The sequence below is a fragment of the Globicephala melas genome, chromosome 3 (assembly GCF_963455315.2).
Source record: "Globicephala melas chromosome 3, mGloMel1.2, whole genome shotgun sequence".
NCBI lineage: Eukaryota > Metazoa > Chordata > Mammalia > Artiodactyla > Delphinidae > Globicephala > Globicephala melas.
Window position 1 is genome coordinate 143,549,046 of NC_083316.1, and position 24,563 is coordinate 143,573,608.

The following is a 24,563-nucleotide window of genomic DNA, read 5'->3' on the forward strand; positions in this document are numbered from 1 at the left end:
GACTTCAGGTGCAGAAACATTAACAATGTTTGTTCAATACACAATACACTCCACTGAGGAACATGTCAATAGAAAAGAGACGTCTTCCTTTCAAAATGTATACACCAGCTCTGTGTATAGAAGTCAAATAAGCCCTTTTCTTTCCCTCCTAGAATAAATTTATTTTTATTATTATTTTTTTAAATAGATATTTGTTGGAGTATAATTGCTTCACAACACTGTGTTAGTTTCTGTTGTACAACAAAGTGACTCAGCCATACGTATACACATATCCCCATATCCCCTCCCCGTTACGTCTCCCTCCCACCTCCCTCCCACCCCTCTAGGTGGTCACAAAGCCCCGAGCTGATCTCTCCCTGTGCTAAGCGGCTGCTTCCCACTAGCTAACTATACATTTATTTTGAATGAAGCACTTAAACTACGCATGTAGCCTTCAATTACGGTTGACCCTTGAACAACCTGGGGAGTTTGGGGGGCCTGACCCTTCGCACAGTTGAAAATCCACATATAACTTAAGAGTTGGCCCTCTGTATCCGGTTCGGTTCCTCTGCACCTGCGGATTCAACCAATCTCAGATCATGTAGTACTGCAGTACTTACTACAGAAAAAAATCTGCATGTATGTGGACCCGCACAGTTCAACCCGTGTAGCTCAAGGGTCAACTGTACTTTTGCTCTTCAGTAGCTTATTTCCAATCGCTTGCAATGCACTTGGAGAGCTAAAGTATAGCTCAAATCTAATATTTCCACACCAAACTCGTAATTTTTCCCTTAGTCACTGTCTCACACTTTTTTCATCCTACTGAAAAAATTTTTTTAAAACAAAGGGTATGTACCTTCACAAGTTACCTGGTCATCTTCATGTTTTCAACCATTCTTATATGCCTGGAGTCTAGACAATCAGTTTGAAAACTCAGAAGTCAATTTTCCAACTTAATTCCTCACATATTACGGAACACCATCGAAGCTTTTAGGACAACGCTAACAGACATTGTCTATTAAAAGCAAAGCAATGAAGTTTTGGTTTAGAGAAAAGCGTGTGTGACATAACCCTTAACAAACTGTGGTAAGAAAGTACCACACGTTCTGTCACCTCTGCTGGGAGCGCATCTAAGGGCCACTCTGCTGTCAACATCCATTTCTGGCATAGGACACCATGGCCTCGGTTCAAGGAAAAGCAAAGCTTTTCACATGTTAATAAACGTAAGGCTTAAATTTCAGGAAGATTTGCACTGCACCTCTGCTAAACTTACATTTGTGCTTTCTAAGGCTGGGGAGAGGAAAGTGGGGAAAAACTTCAATTACATCTTATAAAGGGAGACTAGATAGATAAAGACACTTCCTCTACAGTTGATTCACTCACTAAGTATTTTTTACTGAATGCCTTCTCTGTGCCAAGTACTGGGAATACAGAGGTGAGCAAGACTTTACGATGTCCTTTCTCTCAGTTTACACATTCTACTGTAGTTGATTTCATTAAAACCTTGTATTTATTTGAAATGGAAATGTGGGAATACAATATATAAACAATAAAAAGATAACACAGTAAACAACTTAACAGAATTTATTTGCAAAGTAGGAAATAAAAATCATGATTTTAACATTTATTTAGAATATGAACAAAACTAGAAAAAGTTAAAACTACAGAAAAGGTAGAGAGTACTGAAGTTGGCTCAGTGGCCATATAATACAAACAAGCAAAACCCAAGTTTCTTTCATGCCAATAAGCCTTAAGGAAAAGAGAACAGGAATGTTTATAGAACAGACCACAACAAGTATTTTAAAAATTTACATAAGAAACTGTACATAAATGAAAAATAAATTAGACAATTTACAAGAAATGTTTTATAGGTTATAATAGGCTATAACTTAGTTTATTATGAATAAAATTTGTAGCACGTCATACATTTTTACATCACAGATTCAGTGTTAGAATAATTCCAACATGACAGAGCTCAGACTTGGCAAGAACAATGCAATAGATAGAATAAGGCAACTTAAACGGAAATGGCTTGTATAAGTAAAATTAACACAAACATTTTCTAGGTATGATTTGATCTGTAACTGGGCAGAATTAAGACAAATGCCACTCAATTTCAGTTAAGAAGTCAAAGCTTCACTGCAGTTCAAATAAAAAGTCAAAGCACACAATGTATTAAAAAAATGATAAAACCACCTTAACCTGACTTACATCCATGTTCCATTAACCGTATTTAGGACAAGGAGACCAGAATATTAATGTTAGGTCTATAAAGTTATCTTTTGTTTCTAAATGTAAACTAAAAAGGGCACCTCAGAAAAAAAGTGGCAGATTTCAAAATGGCTTAATACTCGTGACAACTATCAACTGTGCCAGGTATGAGATCCGTATGATTCAGGGACACAACATAAAGCTAAAATAATCTCAAACTATCTGCATTATTTATGTATATTTTACAAATTATACAAAACTGAAATGTTCTCTTTGAAAGCTACTGGAACTGTAGGTACTGCAATGTATGAAAGATGTTGAGAAATAGAAAAAAAAATCAGCACTATCTTAGACTTGAAATTTAGTTGCACATTTATACAATTCAAAACCTTGGATTTTAACTTTATTCACTCCTTTGAAAAATACATTCCTCATTCGTTCTTTTAAACACAAAATTACTGGCCGCTACAGCAAAAAGACTGAAAATCTAAAAAGAGAAATAGTCTTTTGACTACACAAAGAGCCAGAATGTAAAGATTCTGGTTTTTTTCTTAAGGAAAAAGAAAACTGATTTCCTCTCAAACACATCATTCAGTACCAACTGTAGTACCTGAAGTCCCAACATCAACTCACTGCTACATTTATTAAGCTGGAAGTATCAGACACATGTACAATCTGATTATTCTCAGGCAATCCTAAGGATAAAGGTACTTTAGGTCTTTATCATACTTGATGTAAATGACTACAATTCATGATATTTCAACTCACTTAGAGATAATTAAAATTGTGTTTTATAAATCCCACTATGAATTGTGTTTGACAAAGGCAATAATTCTAGGAGGGGTTTATCCCACATCTATCCCAACTCACAATGATCAGAAATAAGCAACAGCTTAAAGAAAAGGGCTATTAAAAAAATCCCAAATATATCTAACATTCAAACATCCATAAATTTAGTGGTATGTTTCTTTTTGTACAATGGAAAAGTTATAATGCCCATATAATTTTGAAGTTATAGCACAATAAAAATTCCAGATAGCTTTACAGATTTAAAGCACGCGCACGCACGCACACACACACACCCCCTTGATATTACTTTAAGGTATATCTACTACTTGGCCATTACAGGTAATAACAAAACATTATGAGAGAATAACTAATACCATTCTATGGTGAGAATCCAAAAACTAGTACCTCTCAACATATATCAACACAAATAAAATGAACTCTAAAACATGATGCCACGTATCTGAACAAATTGTTTCTGTCACTTCAAATGATGCCATGAATGGAGCAACTAACTGTCTTTTGGGACAGTCTGCTTTTCATGGAACCCCTGTTTTCAATAGGCTATTAAAATACCTCAAAGGAAGAAAAATAATTACTCACTTTTTGGGGTCTTTGCTCATCAGTTACTAGGCTCAGTAGAAATATAAAGCTACGGTCTCAAATATTGACAACAGGCAGTAATATAGATAAAGAACATTACTTTCTGAGATTATCTGATGACAGAAACCAAGTTGGCTGAATTCCTTCTCTATTAGAATAAAACACCCTAAAATAAACAAGCTTATTGGGAAAATAGATCATTGATATTTCATGGCAAATCATGTTAAATAAAGTCAAGAGTATTGTTACAAAAATGCAGTATGTTTCTAATATTTTGTTTATACATACCACAAAACAGTAAGTTAAATGCAAAATAACACATACTCATTTTTCCGGTGATCATCCAGTTTTTACATGGCTTTAGAAGAGAAAAAGTTTCTAAACTACATTCTCAAATGCAACAGACTAAAAAGCATAAAGTGCTCGATAGAGAAAAAACAAAATATTAAAATATGAAACATTTTGCATATAACAAGCAGAGTGGTTATAAAGGACATTTGGAAACTACTGCCTTGCTAAGCTTTCCACCCAAAAATGCGACCTTAGAAATCAAGGCAAGATGCCTTGATTCAAGGCAAGATGGACTGCTCTTAGAAGGCAAGAGTACCGCTGGACATAGAGGAAAACCTTTTTCCCTTTGAGCTGCCTCATTTTTCTTACAGAAGTGGACTTTCAGGAACTGGTACTGAGAATACAACAATCACATCTGCACGCAAAGGTAAAAAACTCAGGAATCTTCACAGTCTAATATTTGGCGAACAATCTGAACCTCTAGAAGGACTGTCAAGACGCCACATATATTACTGGCAATAGCGCTAACTTTACCTAAACTAAGAGTCCACCTATTTCAACTAGAGTAGCTGAGCAAGGAACGCCCTTGTCAACAGGCAAGGAAGTCTACTAGTACTTTGTCTTTGGAGAAGTTGGGGTGTAGAACTGAAGGCCATTAGTTCTCAAAGTCTCTCTGGTTAAAAGGCAGTCTTCTGGGGGTACGGATGGTGGTAGTGGTGGTGGAACGTTCTAGACCTTGTGTTCTTTACCAACCGCCCAAGCAAACTGATAGTGATCCTTGCATTTGAAAATGTTATTTTTAAAAATGAAAATTAAATCCACCAAGTTATAAACAAGATTCTCCTTGTGTGTACAGAACTCAATGAAGAATTAAAAAGGTTTCTTTTTAGTCCTTTAGAATTGGCTTCTCAAAGTTCAATTAGACAAGGTGTGTGTGTGGGGTTAAGTCTTTGGAATCATCAAATTTACTGCAGCGAAGGAAATATACATTCTGAAGACTGATGAGGATGCTCAGGATGTGTCTTGGGCAACTTTATTAGTATCATTAGAAAAACGATACCTACTACAATGAGATGGCAGGATGCAATGTAAGATGTTTTTTGGAATGGTCAGAACTACAGTTTGTCTGAATAAAATAAACTAGGCCAAATGAGGTATTTCTTATCCCTCTTTACGTATTTAAAAAATAAGGTTCTCACGTGTTCCCTCTCTAACATTCTTTAAAAAGTCCAGATTCAAATTTAAGTTTTAATGAATACATGATAGTGTTCATTTTTAAGAGCTAGTTCTAGAAACTACACTAATACAGTAACCACTACCCAAACGTGGCTACTGAGAACCTGAAATGTGATTAGTCCAAATTGAGTTGTGCTGTAAGTGTAACATACATACTGATTTTGAAGACTAGGTAGCAACAATCCCCCAACCCCAAAAAAACCCTAAATAACTTTTTATAATGATTACATGTTGAAATGATCACACAGCTACACTGGGTTAAATAGAAATATATAATTTAAATGAATTTCACCTGTTTACTTTTTAAATATGTCTGCTAGAAAACGCAAAATTACATGTTGCTCACGTTTATTTCTATTAGACAGCACTGTTCAAGAACATAAGAGCTCTGAAGCTGATTGGGATTAGAACCAAACCTATTTACCACTCTATGCTTATTCAAGCATTTTCCTGGGATCATAATAAAAAACTAGAATCTTGGCAGCCTTCATCCCAATTCTGTGTTCTTATTAGAAATACTTATTAGAATTACTCCAGTAATTCTAGATTGTACAAGAGAAAAGCCAAGAGCTTTTCTCACAGTGGTGAAATGGTTGGTCACTTTATATGCATTTTAGCAGGTAACTTCAGTTTCAAAAGACAAAAAGTATGAATCATAGTCCCAAATTAACCAAAGTATTGATCAAATTAACTTGTATATACTTTTACCATTCCATTTCCTTCTTGACGACAGCCCCAAACCTGTAACTGCTAACGTACAGTTTGCCACAGGTATAAAATTTGAAGTTATCATTTAAAAGCAAAACCTTCTTGTACAGATGCCCAATCATGCAATTCTAAAATAAATTAAAAATATAGCTTTTGGCTGAAATATCTAGTCACGAAAATGGAAACATTTAGTAAGAAAATGTTTAAACACTGTAGGTTTTCAAAATGACCACTGACTGACATGAATTCAAAGTTCTAAATATTCTACATTCTAAAAATTACCTTCACATGCTTTTCCCTCTGAACATAACTACAGGGAGAAATATCTTTATCAAGCACCACCTCTTGAGATTCAATTGAAAATTGTTCTCTACGGAGCAAAACTGTCGTGTGAAAAGACAGCATAATACCTCTTCCTGTAATATAAAAGTTTTAAGCTCTTCAAAGTACATCCAGATTTACTGTAATTTAAGGACGTGAACAGTTTTTCCCAATTTTCCCCGTCTTTCAACTTCCTAAACCATAAGTGACAGTCTCAAAAAACTTTGCTGAACTATTGGACCTCCAAAATGTTACTACCAAAATGAAAGTCTGAAAAAATTTATAACATTATAAAAAATGACTTCAAAATACAGAATAAATTCCAAGGCAAAAGGATTTACAAATTTTGGAACTATAATGCTTTTATTACCAGAATGTACGAAACACTGATCCTTTTATAATTCTGCAATACTGCCTCAGATTCCCAGTTTCAAAACAACTCATCTTTTAAATTTCCATAACATCTGTTTAGAACAAATGATTTTGCTGCTGTTCACAGTAGAAGACAGTCTTTAGCTTTGATGGTTCAGACCTAATTAAACAGAAATGGCTAACTTTGGGCCTAAGATAAATGTGGTATAGAGAGAAGAGCACAGAACCCTACCAATACACATAAACCATACTCCATTCAAATAGTCCTGGGACCTCACTGAACGGACTTTCAAATAAGTAATTAAGCCTCCAATTAAACAATATTTTAAAATGTACTATCTGATAAACTCAAAATACAAAAAATGCAGTATCACCAATTATGTGCATTTTCTAGGATTCATTTTAAAGTTCAGGCTAATGTTTAACAACAGTATTTCAATTAAATTATGGCATTTGAAAAAGGTTATACTTCTGGGGAAAGAGCACATAAACATGATTTTTGGGAGAAGATATGTTTGGAAAACAACAGTAATGAATAATTAATATTGCTTTAACATTTCTAAAATCATATAAAAATGATCATCTTTGATTGCCATTTCAGTAAGTTTCGATACAGGATATGTTACTGTCCACTTACTAGTAACCAAAACACACACAGAACAGACTTGTAACAAATATTCAGAATCAATTCTTTTCATGAGATAAACATTTCTGAGACTTTAAGATTCATGTTTGAACATACAGTACTGCAATGTTGGCTACATAAAATAAAATAAATAGAAAATCTTTTTCAGAGGAAGCTCATTAATCAGAGGCTGTATTGCATTTAAGGATTTAACACTGGCTATATACAGAAGGGAAAGCATTTCACTTAGAAATACTTCACATTACTGGAGCTCTCTTTTTAATATGGCAACGTATAGCAGCTTACCATATTCTGATACTTAAAAATCAACAGGAATAGTGCTACTCTTTCATCCTTTGGTTCCCAGTGACAAATAATGCAGTAATAACACCTCCAGTTTTCAGTTCCTCTTGAGTGACATTAACAGAGAGAAACCCGATGCTTTAGCTGAAATTTGGCAGCCCAAGAAGTGCACCAACTGCTCCAAAATATCCCTGCATAATTTAAAAGCAATTATTAATGTAGTGCAGCTTCTAAATGAACATGTAATATTAACCACTATTAAGAACACATACTTGTGTATAATCTATTTAAGAACATTGATTCAGAAAGCTACCAATTTGTGTCATCAGTTATTGTAAAAAAAAATTCTTTTAAACTGTATTCTCAATATATACAACTTTTTTTTTGTAATTGAATTCCATGTTTAATTGCTCAATATTTCAATCAACAGTCTACTTGAAACAATCTAAGTTTTCTGGTAGTATATATTCTTCATATAGTACAAATTTGGGGTTGACCAATAAGTTTGTTCAGGTTTTTCCTTAAGATGTTGCAGAAAAACCTGAACAAACTTTCTGGCCAACCCAATACATATATATGTATATGTTTTTGTATTATAATTGAAGCTAAGCATTTTCTAGTTAATTATAATATATATACCTTTGAAATACATATTTTTTTATAAAGAGTGGCTGTTAGACTCTAAAGCTTCTAGGACTATTGTTGCAATTCTGGCTCCCCTCCCCTTTCCTGAAGAAAATTCCTTTGGCTCTGCCTGCCATTCCCACAGCAGAGGACACGCCAGGTGGAGCTGCACAAGAGTACACATTCTGACCTCTACAGCGAGAGCAGTGACAATGACACATGGAAGCTCATAAGAGCAGAACAAATACTCAGAATCTGTATTATTAAAATGCTTAATAAAATATTCACTTGACCACAAATAATTCAAGGTAAGTTTACTTAATCCAAAACATTTTGTGAACTGATACTTGCTCCAATCAGAATTTAACTGGATATTGTGATCGAATAGGAAAAAAAAATCTCAAAGAATAAACTCCGAAATGTTAACAGTGGTTACCACTGGAGGTGGGGGTGAGGCTGTGGTGGGAGGATTAAGGAGATTTTCATTGCTAAATCATATATATTTTTACTGTTCATATTTAACATTTGTCCTCTCAGGGGAGGACAAAAAAAGAAAGAGGGAATTCCCTGGCGGTCCAGTGGTTAGGACTCTGTGCTCTCACTGACAACGGCCCGGGTTCAACCCCTGGTTGGGGAGCTACTACTAATATCCCACGTGAGGCACGGCCAAAAAACAACAATAAAAAACAAAACAAACAAACAAAAGAAAACAATTTAACAAAACAAACCCACTAAGTACACAAGCAGCCCCAGTATTTAATGAGCTCACAGACCTGATACTGCTCTCTCTTTTTCAGAACTGTGAGATTCTCATCTTAATGGGATGTCTGCCAGGTTACAAAAATGCCCACCCCCTAACTCAAACTGAAGTGAGGGAATCAATGTACTATTTACGTAAATCGCAGTTTTATACTTCACTTATAAAGTACCCGGCAAGGAACAATATATGAAACTGCATTTAAAAGCATGCTATTAAAATTCACAAAACTTTATTTTCATATCATACCTCATGCTCTAGAAACAATGCTTTCAGTTGACCTTTTGACCAATAATCCAGTGCATATGCCAAAAGTTTCATCGAGAGAGTATTGACACGTAAAAAGTTTCCAACAAAGACAACTCTGTTTATTTTCTAAAAGAAAAGAACAAAGAAAATGACTTGAAAAAAGAATTATCAAGTAGATTTTACAATACAATACAGTTTATAAGATCTCTACTTACAAATATAAACAACTACTACCTTTTTTTAGTGCCTACTGCATTCCTGGTATATGCCTTCATAATCCTGAATATTTAAAAATTAGTTTAGGACATGTCACTACACTTGTCAAAACCCATAGAATGTACACTAAGAGTGACCCCAAATGTAAACTATGGACTCTGAGTGATGATGTGTCAATATAGGCTCATCGATTTTAACAAATGTACCAAACTGGTGCTGGATATTGACAGTAGGGGAGGCTGTGCGTCTAGGGGGTCAGTGAACTCTGTACCTTCCACTCAATTTTGCTGTGAACCTACAACTGCCCTAAAAAATAACGTCTAATTTAAAAAGAAAAGTTCTGGAAAGACCCTAGTTTAATGATTACAGATAGACTTATTTTTGAAAATGGCCAATAAGTAATACATTTAGCAAAGAAAGTAATTTGGAGAAATGTCACTGACGAGATAAAAGGAGACAAACCAAGGAAAAGTATTTTAAACGTGTTTAGGATTAAAAACAAGCTGTAAACTTGGTCAGCATTTTGCAGTTTATGCTCAGTAATGACACAGAAACCGTGGACTTTATCTATAGCACTGGAGAGCAAAACTGACTGGGATACTGGCATGCCCACCCAACCCCTAGGGCTTCCAGATGGAGGAACTAATATTTGTTTTGAATCTCCAAAAAACCTATTTCTACTCTCACAACAATGTAAGTACTTCTGAGTGTACATTTTTGCACACTGAGTTTGAATAGCGTAAATTATGGCCTTAATTACTGTTAAGTCAATTGGCCAGTGAAAATCTGGACCTACAGGGGTAACAAAAAAGATCCCAGATTACTGTCTGCCCCCTCAAAGTGATATATTTCCCAAACCTAGGTTAAAATGCCTGCTAGTGGCTCCCTCAACTAACTTACTACACTGTTATTAAGAAACTTAAAAGACAGTATTCTAATTTTGAATTTAGAGTAATTCAGAGGATTAATTCGAGTCTTTGCACAGTTGTTCTCTCTTCTGGAGCCTCCCTTTCCCCAAATATCTGCACCCATGATTCTCTCACCTCCATCAAATCTTTGCCTAAGAGTTACATTTTCAACAAAGCCTTCCTTTAACTACACCCAGTTACTCAGTAATTTGTCCTCTGCCACTCTCTGGTCTACTCTCAATTCTCTTTATCTTGTTTAATTTTCTCCTTTTTAAAAATAGCATTTATCACCTAATACGGAATAATTTACTTGTTTACTACAACACTAGAATGGCTGTAAGCTCCACAAAGTCAGGGATCTTCGTTTTCTTCACTAATTTATCTCAAGTGCTCAGAACAATACCTGGCACATGGTACTCTAAATATTTACTCAATGAATAAACGAATGAGTGAACAAATGAAGAATTCCTTTAAAAAGTAAAATTCCCAACACATTTATAAAGTATTTGATATTTATAAAAATTAAATGGGCAAATACCTCTATTACACAAAGGCAAAACTGTATATACAGTCTTCTTCAAATAAAAATAACCCAATTATGAGGTAAATCTAGCAGTACATGCTTTTTGTAAGTATACATCATTCAAATTTCATGTGAAGAACGGTCTCAGTGCCTTCATAGCCCTGTACAATGCTGCTTGATCCATATGCAACAAGGCAGCACTGTAAAGAAGCCGAGGGCAGTAAGAAAACTTCCAAGTACTTCACTAATCAAAGGTAACACTAGCAGGAAAAAAGTACCCACCCACTTTCAATAGTAAGTTACCTCAAAACGTCTTATTGTTTAGATAGAATTTTTGTTTCACAACTTAAAGATATTTAGGTTGTATATTTCTGAAAAGGTTTCTGGATAAATATGAAATGTAAATTATCTCTTTGTCCTATTTCCGGTTTGAATTATCTGTTACTTTCTTTAAAGGTAGTATCACAATTGGATAGGTAACATATATATTAATGAATCTTGGGATTTAATGGATTAAGAGATCTCGATCCTATGAGGCCTCCTTAAGGAATACGAAGAAGCCTGCTACACGTACATAAAACTCCAACTCACATTTTTCATATAATTAAACAATTTTTTTTACCTCATTAACAGCACACATTCGTGCCACAGAACCAATGTTATTGGTGATAGTAACTAATGTAGCTCTTGCTAGATCTTCTTTACTAACAGATTCTCGCTTCTCCTTATAAATCATATTCCCAAAACTGCAGAGAAATGAAAAACAAAATCAAATCTGCTGATAACAAACAACATTCCATACATTTTGAGAATACAGCCTACAGATAAATCTACACATGTATAAAATAAGGTATACATGTACAAGGTTACTTACTGACCCAATGAACTGCACGTAGGAAAATACTGGGAACACCCAAACATCTATCAAACTATGATACATTCATACAATGAAATACCATGAAGCTGTTAATAAAAAAAAAGGTGGGGGGAGAAAGGAAGGAGGGAGAGAGGGAGGAAAGGAAGGAAAAAGGAAGACAGAGGGTAGGGAGGGAAAGGATGAGGGAAGGAAGAGGGGAAAAAGGGGGGGGGCAGGCAAACAGACTAGGATATACTGCTGTTGTAGACTATACAGTCCTCCCTCTTATCCATGGGGGATTGGTTCCAGGACCTTCCTTGGACACCAAAATCTCTAGATGCTCAGGTCCCTTGTATAAAATGATGTAGTATTTGCATATAACCTAGGTATATACTTTAAAGCATCTCCAGATTACTTAATAACACTTAATACAATGTAAATACTATGTAAATAGTTGCCTGTGTGCAGCAAATTCAAGTTTTGCTTTTTGCAACTTTCTGGAATTATTTTTCCAAATATTTTCGATCCGAGGATGGTTGACTCTGTAGATGAGGAACCATGGATAAGGAGACCCGACTGTATACGGCATACTATATAATGGTATATAAATGTTACCTTCTAAAAGTTACCTTCTGTAAGGGGAGGATAAGGATATTTATTTGTATTTGTATAGAGAAACACTGGAAGGATACTCAAGAACTAATAAAAACAGTTTCCTATAGTGCATTCAGGGGAGACTTCTTGATGTATATTTAATTTTAAAACGACATCAATGTTCAAAACTTAGAACTAAACTGGGTAAGAGGAAGCCCCTTACAACTTCCTGATACACTGCTTTCTAAAAACTAAATACGCGGGCTTCCCTGGTGGCGCAGTGGTTGAGAGTCCGCCTGCTGATGCAGGGGACACGGGTTCGTGCCCCAGTCCGGGAACATCCCACATGCCGCAGAGCGGCTAGGCCCGTGAGCCATGGCCGCTGAGCCTGCGCGTCCGGAGCCTGTGCTCCACAACAGGAGAGGCCACAACAGTGAGAGGCCCACGTACCGCAAGGAAAAAAAACCAAAAAACCAAAAACCTAAATAAGCAACTTTAATTACAATGTAAATGTTAAACTTACCTAGATGCTACAGCCCAACCAGGCAGACCAAATCTTTCATAATCTCCTCCGTAAATATCACGGACCAGCTTGTCAGCTTGGGTGCTGTCACCTTTGGATGCCATTTCAAGAGCCTCTTCAAAACTTTCACAGCCAGTCAATAAACTACATAAACCAAGAAAGGTACCCCCTCCAAGGCTAAAGAAAATAAAGAAACTTGGTAAGTTGCATTTACACACTGTATTCTTTCTCCAAAGTAAAAGGATGGAGCACTCATTTATTCAATGAACACATGGATAGATATTGCTAAACCTAAGAAAAACACATAGCAAAACCAAATTTGTCAGATCAAAGAATAAACCAAAGGAAAAAAATGTCGTCGTGTAAACAACAGACACAGAAGACCTTTTATATCTTCTAGTATCTTCCCCTGATACCTTACACTTTGTAATTGCTAAAAATAAATGTTTTTGTGTGCATGAAAAAGGAGTGCTAAAAGTTAATACTGTACAAATTAAAAGGAGAAAAATTGTAATTCTAAATGGTTTCCAGGAAATAATTTTGTGAAAGGCCTATTTACTTAGCCTGATAAGGCTGAAATCAACCCAACGTGATACATTAACATTTACATGACTCCGATATGAATACAGTGAGGACATTTATGTCAGGCTGGTCATCATGTTAAAGACAGAAGTTAACTTGGTTCTATTATTCTTTTGGATATGCTCACAAAATGAAATTATGCCACTCTAGCCCCTAAAATCAAAACCTTTGCTCCCTAGTCTCACCTAAATTTCTAACAGGTTATATTCCTGAATCACTGTTGGAATTTAGTTAATAGACTGAATTTGTCTTTTTGAATTGATTGAAGTAGGCAGTACGTCTCTGTAATTCTTTGGCATAGAGAGTTTCAACGGAGGTAGACTTTTCAGCCACCACAGAAATAAAATACTAATTAAATTTAAGTATTATTAAAATAGGAGTATTACATTAAAATTAAAATGAGTTTTTTTCAGGACTTCCCTGGCAGTCCAATGGTTAAGAGTCTGTGCTCCCAACACAGGGAGCACAGGTTTGATCCCTGGTTTGGGAACTAAGATCCCATATGCTGCAGAGCATGGCCAGCGTTTTTTTCACAAATCAATCTAATTTAAAGCATCCTAAAATCTTTCTTCCTCAATTAAGTAAACAGGAGCCTCCAGCTTCCTTAAAAGGTGATAAAGGACATATTGGAATCATAAGGAAAAATTTTAAATCTCATTTCACATTCATATTCCAGGTATTAAAGAAAAGAGTTCATGTTAAATTCATCCTATATGAATTAATTACAATGTTGCCAAATACTCCACTTAAATGTGAATCAAATAAGAATGTTTCAAGCTTTAGGCTTAAATATATCTATATAAAAATGAGAAAAATGCTTTGGAAAATTAAAATGTTATTGGAATCATTCCAGCTAAAAATTCACTCTTTTCATTATGGAAATTTTGATGCCAAATGATGCTAACCAAATATAAACATTTAATGATTTTAGTTTGAGTCTACACACATGCCTTATAAAAAAGTATTATCTGCAACACTTTAACTTATACTTACACATCTACATTTTTACCTGTTGCACAATACACGTTAGATTTCACAATTTCTGTGTAGAAAACAATATGCATGCTGCCTTAAGAACAAAAAGGTTACTACCTTGTCCCAGTTACTCGTTTATAGTTGTCTTTGGAATGGACTGCTAAAATACTGACTCCCGAACCAATGTTTACTACCAGAAGTGGATAGGGATCATCCAGGTTGAAAGGCATCTTTTGGCATCTCTCAGGTTCTGAGGCATTAGCAAAATAATAGCACTCTGCTTGTCCATTGAAACTGACAGAATCTATATACAGCAAGCCCTTTACAAGGCAGTCAAGTTCATCCAGTTTGTGCAGGTGGAGGTTTCCAATCTGTAAAAAAAACACCAAAGCGAGTTTTATAAAGTGAACAAAGGAACGCATTCAAAATACTTGACTCGACTATACCATATAATTTCCATGTACTTTACAAAACTTCAAAATCATTTACAACCCACACGTTTTCACTTGTTTTCTTTTGTGTCAAAATCTCTTAGGGACTTCATTTAGTCCTGTGGTTCTCAGTGGTGGTGGTATTACTTCTAGAGGTGTTTTGGAAATCTGTGTGGACTTTTTAGTTTTCACAAAGATGGGGAGGAGGAGAGAATCAAACTAACATTTACTGGGCAGGGACTTGGGGTGCCAGACATCTGCAATGGGTGGGGCAGTTGTGAAAAAAAAAGAGTTAACCCTTCCCTGTATTACCTTTGAACATTACAACAGACATTTCTGTAGGCAGCAGTAGGAAAATTCATTTATAATTATCTGAGCCTATGTAAACAGGAAGTATTTTATCTATATGTGTATAGACACAAGGTATTCTTTTTTTTTTTTTTTTTTTTTGCGGTATGCGGGCCTCTCCCTGTTGTGGCCTCTCCCATTGCAGAGCACAGGCTTGGGACGTGCAGGCTCAGTGGCCATGGCTCACGGGCCCAGCCGCTCTGTGACATGTGGGATCTTCCCGGACCGGGGCACGAACCCGTGTCCCCTGCATCGGCAGGCGGACTCTCAACCACTGCGCCACCAGGGAAGCCCGACACAAGGTATTCTTTACGTGGTTTTAATACATACTAAATTTGCTAGGAACGCAACCACCACATAAAGTGAGGAAGTGTACTTTTTACTGTTTGGAACTTTACCTTGTGTTGTTTAGCATCTTCGAAAGTTATGTCACAACACCAATACCACTTATGGTATTTGATTCTCCAATAAAACCTACCTTATCAATCTTAGCATTTGTGGCTTTAGAAATTAAGTTCAATCTATGTACATACAAGCATCTAAATCTGACTACTTCATTATGCCCTCTTGTGTGATCATACCAGAGAATCTACCTACTGATATATAAATACCTTAACTTCCTGTCTTTATATTATAGTTTGGGTACTAATATGAAATTATTAAATTCATTTCAGGTTAGTAAAGAGTATATTATAAAATATTTACTATAAAAGATCTCAGCTTAGATAAGCTTTTCAATTCTCTAAGGACTTATTAGGTATCACTTCCCCTTGTGTTCCCATGGCATCTCTTTTCATAGCAATAGTATTAATTATAATGCATTGTACTTCTTAATTATAATGCACTGAACTTATAGTTCACTTAAATGTGTGGTCTAGGATACTGCACTCTTTGAGAGCTAAGTCTGTGTCTTATTCCTAGCTGACTTCTCAGTGCCTAGCACAATACCTAACACAAACTAAGTGTTCAAATATTAGCTTAATAAATGATTGAGCTCCAACAAAAACAAATATTATAAAACTTCGTCACTAGAAAATATCAATACTTCTTAAAAAAAACTTAGAACTCCGTAATTTGAATACCAGGGTCTCCAAACAATGGCCAGGTGAGAGCTGGCTTCAAGGACACTGCTTTTGGCAAACACTAAATATCACGCATCCAAAAAAACTGGATTCGAATTTATGGTCAGATTACTCAATAAACTGAATACAAATCAGTATTACTCATCATAAAAATTTTTAATAAAAACTACCCCAAATTACAAGGTATTCACTTCCGTGAGCCATATAAGTGATCGCTTATGTTCTAGATTTTCTTATGTGAATCTGAGAAACGAAATGGTCCACATGCATATTTTCAAGAAAAACAAATTTCAGTAAATCCAAGTATAAACTTTTTTTTTTTTTTTTTTGCGGTTTGCAGGCCTCTCACTGTTGTGGCCTCTCCTGTTGCGGAGCACAGGCTCCGGACGCGCAGGCTCAGCGGCCATGGCTCACGGGCCTAGCCGCTCTGCGGCATGTGGGATCGCCCCGGACCGGGGCACGAACCTGGGTCCCCTGCATCAGCAGGCGGACTCCCAACCACTGCGCCACCAGGGAAGCCCTAAACTTTTAAATCTTTATTCTAATGGGAAGGACTGGACACTTGGCAAACCCCTACTAGCACAGAAATCGACGCTTACATAATCCGCCTGCCATATCCAAATGACCCCCTTCAAGACAGAAACATGGTAGGGTCAATGGTATAAAATCCAAGAAAAAAGGGCTAATAGGGACTTTCATTCAGGTGTCTATTAATCAAAAGATACAGGTTTCAGTTAGGGTTTGGGAAGATGGTGGCCTTAGGAGAGATGACTGGATAATACTCAAAAAAACAAGCAAACACAGGATAATAATAGTGAAAATATTTCAAGCCCCATTTATATCTGGCTTTGCACACTGCCAAATTCACTGAAGTCTGCTTTTACTGTAGCTTTGTAGCAGTTCCTAAACTTAGCAGGTTTTACTCCATATTATGTACGACAGGCCCAACTCTGGCTAGTTTTTACTCATTGTATAAAGGTGTTTAAATGCTCCAATCAAAAGTAAGTCATGAATACATACTTCCCCTGTATCAGCAGGGGGAACTAGTCTAAGGAACGTATCAGACAGAAAACGAGCCTCATACTTTAAAAACTGAAGAGAATGGGTACCGATTTTTGCCTGTGAGCGAAATACCTACTGTGCGAAAATCTTTTTCAAACTTGTAAGCACCACCTCCTGTAGCACATAGCACCGTGTGTAATGTTGAGAAGTTTTTATCTCTTCCCATTTGGATAAAAGTAGGCAGGTCCTGGGTTGGAAATCTGATAAAGTGCAAGTTCCCTCTCCGGCCAAAAAGCGTTAAGTCTTTCAGTTCAAGGTGTACATCGCGAATACCAGTGGATCCATAGGCTACGTTAGAAGTCAGATATTTCCGGATACTTTTTAAGCTCTCAACTTCTTCTTGTTCTTCCTCTGCTGTGATATCGATAGGTTCAAAATATGAGAGCTTTACCAGAGTTCCCCCGATGTCCATGCCAAACCATGGGAAAGCTATGGATAAAAAATAAATAAAAATATATATCCTGATTTTAGAAATGCAAATTAGGACCTAGTTAATTAGCCACAAGCTTCATTTACCCTGAATCATGCATTCAGTCAATAATACTTTTGAGGTAAGACAAATCTATGTGAAACTCACCCTCTTCCCTTCAAAATGTTATTCTGTGTATTTTCTCAAAACCCATAACTCAGCATGCCTGCGGCTGGACCAGGGCCTTTTAATTCCTGGTCTGGTAGGCATTCCTTTTCATTTATTACACAGTTATCATGTGCCCCAGGAGATTAGGAAAAATTTGGACCAATTTGGTTTTAATAATAGGTCATCACCTACGGCTTGAAAATGTTTCTACGATTTTAATGTAATAAAATTGGCCTATAATCACTTCAAGTAACCCAAGGGAAAAGTATCTCCTTAAAAAGAACTTTTTTTCTTTGCTCATTAAACTTACTAGGCTTCTTTAGTGCATCTGGTTAATAAAATTAGCTGTTGATAACGCTGAAAGTAAATCTACTTGGAAACAGGCACATTTGGGGAGGTAGCATCATCTGGGTTTGGGACTTGGTGCTCTCTCACTAACTGGGCTATATGACATAGGAAAAGCCATTAACCTCTCAAATCTTAGTTTCCTTAAGGTCTGTTTCTATTCTCTGGGATCTTAATCATTATGATAGAGACTCAAAAATAATACTTAAGATACATAGATTACAAAATGCCTAACAACATGTATTTAACAGTTTATTATGTATAAGTTGTCAAGGAAATTTAGTTCCCTTTGTTTCTTATATATTGATATTTTACTTATTTGATATGTGTGTACCATTAGAAACCGGAAACATACGATTCAACGAGAAAAGATTCGGTACATTTCTCTATACAGGCACAATGCTTTTGTCACCTATAGATTTGTATAAACAACTAAGATGCTGAAGAAACTAAATTTTCTCAATTTTGTTGGGCAGCTAGCAATGGAGGACATCTTAAATAAGTAAAACACTTTTATTGATATATATATTTTTTGGCCACGCCCCATGGCTTGTGGGATCTTAGTTCCCTGAACTAGCGCCCTGCGCCCTGGGAGTGAAAGCGGGGGCTGCAAGGGAATTCCCAGTAACACACTTTTAAAATAAAGGAGAGGCCATTCAAGACTCACCTCACATCCAGCCTGTTAGATACGTCTATGTCTGTTCTCTTAGGGGTATCTGCTCTTAAAGGAAGAGTAACTGGAGATGCTATGTTGCAGACCATGAACGTCTTGGTTACCTTAATATCCAAACTAGAACATTATAGGTCCCTTCTTTTGCATAGAGATCCTTTCAACTCAGCAGAGTTCTGGAATTCATTTCCTTATGCCAGAGAAATAATCACCATTCAAAAAGTATGGGGGAGGCAACAAGAACACAGAAGACACGTATTCTTAATTACGATCCACTCCTTTGATGTAGCAAGTGATCTAATTTCCAGTGCATTAAAGCAAATACTTATGCTTGTTATTTTGTCACTAACTAAAATGAGAAGGGGAGGGGGCACAAAACTCAAACTTTATTGATTTGTGATGAAAGTACAAAGTTATTAAGGACAACCAGAGGTCCACTAATACTTCCATGAGATAAGAAAAATACCACTTTCCAAAGAAATCAGGCAAATATCTAAATCTATAGCTTTGCTGCTTCTGGCCAAGGGACAGGTTAAAAGTAGGTTACCAGTGCGTAAGCATCCTACTTCTTGCATACAGCCTAAACATTTCTCATTCTCTCGAGAATAAAACTCTCCACTGTCGAGGTGAAAAAAATGAACCAAAAATACATTTAAAGAACAAAACATACCTTCCATAAATATAAATAAGTACTTTGATGATGGCAGATAAACATTACCTTCTACAGACTTTTGAGCATTTCCTAGAATCTCTCATGATGTTTACGTGGCCTTCCAAAAAAATAGTAGCTCCTATTCTATTTCTCACCCGAGCCTAAGAGAACTGCCATTAGTTCCCCATAAGTAACAAAAATATCCAGAACCAGCATAAGCAGAGTGCTACCAAGAAATTATCTTTCCTACCAGGTAGATTAGGTATGCAAAAGGAGAAACCCACATGCCTGATCACCTCTTTAGCCACAAGGGCAGACTGCTAATTTCTAACAAACTGCATTATAAAAGTTTGGTGTCTTGTTAAGTGTTGGTAAGAGGCAGCGGAGAAGCTTTAAGGAGCTATTTAATTGCTATTGGCCCCATGCAGATTTTAGCCCAAAGGGATCCTATGCCAAACTAGAATTTAATTGTTCTGGAGCAGAAAGAGAAACCAAATGCTGAAAATGTTCAGAAGCATTGGTGGATTATTTTAAGGAACAGAATTCTAAAATGAGCACGTGCAATGGTCAATTCCAGATACTGTTCAAGTTCCCGAATAAAAGACAGTTCACTCTTCCCAATAATCATTCCGAATAAAAATGTTGTTTTAAAACAGACTAAGAAAATAAACCATACTCACACCTTCAGTATTATAATTCCTCAGAAGAGCTTCAGAAGACTTTTCCCCCCTTTGGTAAATTAGTTACATCTAAGAGAATATTAGAAACTATCACCTCCAACTGCACCTTACTATCCACTGGAAGTGATCATTCTTAAGTAATGACTCAATTTACAAACAGTTATATAGAAGCAAACGGCACACATATGCTACATACCTCTCTCTGGTCTTGACAAAAACTTCACATACCTTACTGCTTGGGTTAGCAAAGCAGACACCCAAACCTACACTGCACCAAATGAATAAATATATATATGTATATTAAAAAAATCTTTTATTACCACTCTATTAATCATGTTACATGCTCTACAGGTAAGCAAAACAGAGGCTGACCCTTACCTTAAAAAATCACGTCAGTTGAGGTACAGAGGAACACCACTGCTTAGATTTTTACTATTACTTGTGAAAAACACAAGTAAAGGTAATGCAAACATTGCCACTGTTTGGGTTCTAGAAAAAAATTTTTCATTAGATTGTTTGACTTCATTCTTCTCCTGGAGTTGAATTAACACATAATTTCAAATGCTCATCTTTTAGTTATACAATTTAGAGGGTGAAACCAATTCCTTTTCTTATTTTCTGGTTAAATACAGGCATTTGGTTTACAGGCTGGTATATACTAGTGATGTATCAAAAAGCAATGTTTTCTAACACTTGGGTGAGTAACTGTAAGAAAATGTGTGAAGCCAAAGTCACTTGTTTAACTAGTATGAGATACAGTTTTTAGTTACTAGTGCTGCTCTAAGGATTAAATGACGCAATGCATGTAAAAGATAGTGCTTACATACAAAGTGCTCACTAAATTTATGATTATAAAAAAAAGAAACCCTATGCAAGAACTCAAAAACAAGTGTGTCTTTAGCTAAACTGAGTGGTTTGAAACATCAGAAATAATACTTTCCAGATATATATATATATTTCCATGACAGTTCATAGTTGAAATTCTTTCCCACATGCAAAAGAACAAGATGTTCTTTATTTTTACTGTAAAGAGCTGAGTAGACAGTAAAGTCATCTTTTACATATAGGAAACTGGAAATGTTATTTCAGACTTCTAAATCATATTAACTGACTGGTTTTTCAGCATAACTCTTAACATTAATGGTCTCACAGTGTACCACAATATATTAATAAACAAATTACTTCTAAAAAATAGATGTTCTTTTACTTCTCAACCTAAAGTTTATTTTATAAACTCTTAATTATCATCTTTACTAGATATGAAACACCTTTGCCAGAGATGGTATTCACACCTGATTATAAGTTTGCCCAAATCTAGTAATCAAATCGCTGTCAAGGCAAAAATAAAATAATAACATAAGGGTCAGAATATGAGCTTGTCATAGTTAAACTCATTTTACTAAATGGAAATTCTAACACAAGCAGAGAAAACCTATGTGTTGAGGGAAGATGTCCAACTGTTCTACATTACTGCATCTGTTCAAGATTCATTTAATTCAGCAAATGTACAGTAAAATAGTAGTATTTCTATATTACTCTCTCATTTTAAGACTTCACATCAGTATTTCATAGACTCCTGAACGAGAACTCTTTAGCTATTGTGTTTTTTTTTTTAAATCATTGTTTAAAAAAATGTTTTAACTGGCAGATAAAACTACCAGATAAGAAAGGTTTGTGCTTCTCTAAGTATTTAGACTACGCCCTACAGGTGCAAAAGAAAGAACACAGGACTATGAGTCAGGTGACTTAGGGCCCTGAACCTCAGTTAGCAGAGTTGTAAAAGGTGTACAAGGTGTACAAGTTGTACAAGATGCAGCCTTGTAAAAGTTACTCTGGGGCTCAGTAAGTTCAGTTTTCCTCAGCAGTAAAATGAGAACCAAATTATCTCACATTTAAATAACAATTAACCGTTTCTGGAGTGCTTTGGTATGTTGCCTCTCCGCGGAGGTTTTCAAGACCGGACGGACGGGCGGGAAAAGACAGTATCAGTGCTCCCGTTCTATAGCAAGAGATTTCCTAGAACTGTTGGGAGGATCACACAACACTGCAAAATGGCAAAACACCAATACAATTCTAAGACAGAAGCATGCATCCCGCATTCCTAGTCGCTCTGGAAGAATGAACTTCAAGTATGACAATCACAACGGCTGAGTGATTAAATAAGCTATTCACAGGAGTAAAAGGTTTTAAAAAGGCTAAAAATAAAAGGAAGCAAATAAAAGTTGATCTACTCTCTTTCAGTATGGAAAGTTTTTTTTTTTAATAAGTATAGGTTATATATAGTCGTAGAAAAATCTCTACGGGTAGTCACCAAAAGATTAATAGTGGTTAGCTCTGAGTGGCGGGAATACGGATGACTTTGATCTTTTTATCTCTGTTTTTAAAAAAACAAACATGAACTAGTTGTTATTCTAAACAAGTCACGGCACTTACCCACCGGTAGGTTACACGCCGTGTTTAAAAGCTCTAATTATAACAACAGAGACAAATCCCAGGAACCCACCGGGATTTCAAGGACACAAGCAGAAAGCTCAGAATCAGTTTAAAAAAATTTAAAAAAAAAAGTGGTAAATGTCCCCGCGCAACTTGACATCTGTGACAACCCATTTTCAACTTGATTTCAGAGGAAGCTGGTAACTCTGGTCTTGCCTGCCAAACCCCAGAACAAAAATTCCCCCTTGCACCTCCCAGCTTTCGAGGAGGAAAGGCTAGGGGGCGGCAAGCGTTCGTCAACCGAGCGTAGGGGGATGGGAGGGAGCCTCGAACTGGGTGCTGCAAAGGTCCCTCCGCCCCCATCCCGTGCTGGGCGACGGCTGGGAGCGACCGGCTTCGAAGCAGGCCACCACAAGGGGCTTCCCGACGTGGCCCAACTTGCTCTCCCAACCCGACGAGCCCAAGCCCCCATCTTACAGGGTTTCTTGGCATCCTTGATCTTCATGGCGTCGGCCTGAGGGGCGAGAGGCAGCCTGGGGTACGGCGCGCAGAGGGTTGCGGCGGAGACTCCGGAGGTAGCTGGGCCGCGCGGGGAGGCCCGGCCGGTTCCTCCCCTCGGGCCGGGCGGGGCGGGCCAAGGGCGGGGCGGGGGCGCCTGAGATTAGGCCCCGGCCCAGGGGGCGGCCCCCCCAACCCCCGCGAGGGGCGGCCGGGACCGAGCGAGCAGGGGAAGGCCGCCGGCCTCGCCGCTCCGGGGCCCCCCGCCGCCGCTCCAAACAAAAGACCCCGGTCCCCCGAGCCGCCGCCGCCGCACTGAGAAGCAGCCCGCCCAGGCCCAGCGCCCACGTGACGCGAGGGCCCCCTCTCTTCGCTCTCCGCCCGGCTGCTGGGGATTGTAGTTCCCCGGGTCGCAAGGCCCAGCTCTCAGGCTGCAGCCTTACAGATGGACTACAAAACCCAGGATGCATCGCGGGCCCTCCTCCGAGGCCCCTCCGCTTTCGGAGGTGGCCTCAGAGTGGTCCCAGAGAGAAGGGGGCGGGGCCTTAATCACGCCAGCGACGGGGCTACCAATGGTGGCTGATGTGGGCGGGCTCCCGAACCCTAGAGCTGAAGCCTCGCGCCGCCGCCGAGGGAGAAGGGGAAGGGAAGTCTTTGCTGGTACTATCGTGGCAGTTCTGCAAGTGGCAGACTTCCTTTGGAGGCAGAAAACCTGGTCAGTGTGCCAGGGAAAGCGGTAAATACAGGGCTCTAGAGCCGCTCTTTAGACAGACCAGTGAATGCATTTGTAAATTAAAGTCATTCACGAAGGAATCCCCTTGCTTAATAGAGACACCGCGAATGCAGGAGTTGGAATGATGATGATAGTAATGGCAATAGCAATAATAGGTAATAATAGGCACTCTGCTGAGCTCTTTTGGGGAATTATTTGATTTAATTAAGTAACTTTGTGAAGTTCGTGCAATTATTATCTATCACTCCTTTTGAAGATGGGACAGGAACTGAGAAGTTAAGTCACTTGGGAACACATGCCCTTTGCCGCAGTTCCTTGGTCCCCTCAGGGGCCCTGTAGCCCAGCTCCCTCCTTCCAAAGGGGAAGTTGACCCCCAGAAAAGAAAATTAGGTGCTACAGTTCTCCCTCCTTTCCCTGTGCCTGCTAGATTCTGAGTTCTCTAGCTGGAATGGGAAGGGACAGCACAGGGAGCTCTTCTCCTGGCCTCCCCTCCCCCAATTAGCTGACCAGGAATTTAGTGACTTTGGCAATAGATGGTTTGAGAGTTGGCAATGGAGGATTGAGCCTTATTGCACCTTCTTTGTGGAGGATATGACAAGGATTGTGAATAAGAACCGGAAGGGACACAAACGATCATTTAGGGAACATGAACAAAGAGCTAGCTTGAAATATAATGATTGAAATATAATGATTAAGAGCTTAAACTTGAATTCACATCTGGGTTCTGCGATTTGGTTATAAATTTGGGCAAATTACTTCATCTCTCTGATTCTCATTGGGAATGATGATGCCTACATCTCCTGGGATTGA

The 24,563-nt window shown here is 37.6% G+C and overlaps 1 protein-coding gene across 3 annotated transcripts; it reads right to left on the reverse strand.

Moving 5' to 3' along the window:
• Positions 1-1,546: 1,546 nt before the first annotated feature.
• Positions 1,547-23,297, reverse strand: PANK3 (pantothenate kinase 3). 3 transcript variants are annotated; one of them, XM_030829979.2, is made up of 7 exons: positions 23,000-23,297; positions 17,242-17,594; positions 14,360-14,613; positions 12,686-12,862; positions 11,335-11,458; positions 9,066-9,191; positions 1,547-7,626 (listed from the first exon to the last, which is right to left on the reverse strand). In XM_030829979.2, exons 1-7 carry the CDS (start codon positions 23,025-23,027, stop codon positions 7,576-7,578), a joined length of 1,113 nt encoding a protein of 370 aa, XP_030685839.1. In that variant the 5' UTR covers positions 23,028-23,297; the 3' UTR covers positions 1,547-7,575. The 3 variants fall into 3 exon arrangements, with proteins under 3 accessions (XP_030685839.1, XP_060152569.1, XP_060152568.1); XM_060296586.1 differs by lacking the exon at positions 23,000-23,297 and adding an exon at positions 20,468-20,773; XM_060296585.1 differs by lacking the exon at positions 23,000-23,297 and adding an exon at positions 18,755-20,361.
• Positions 23,298-24,563: the final 1,266 nt, after the last annotated feature.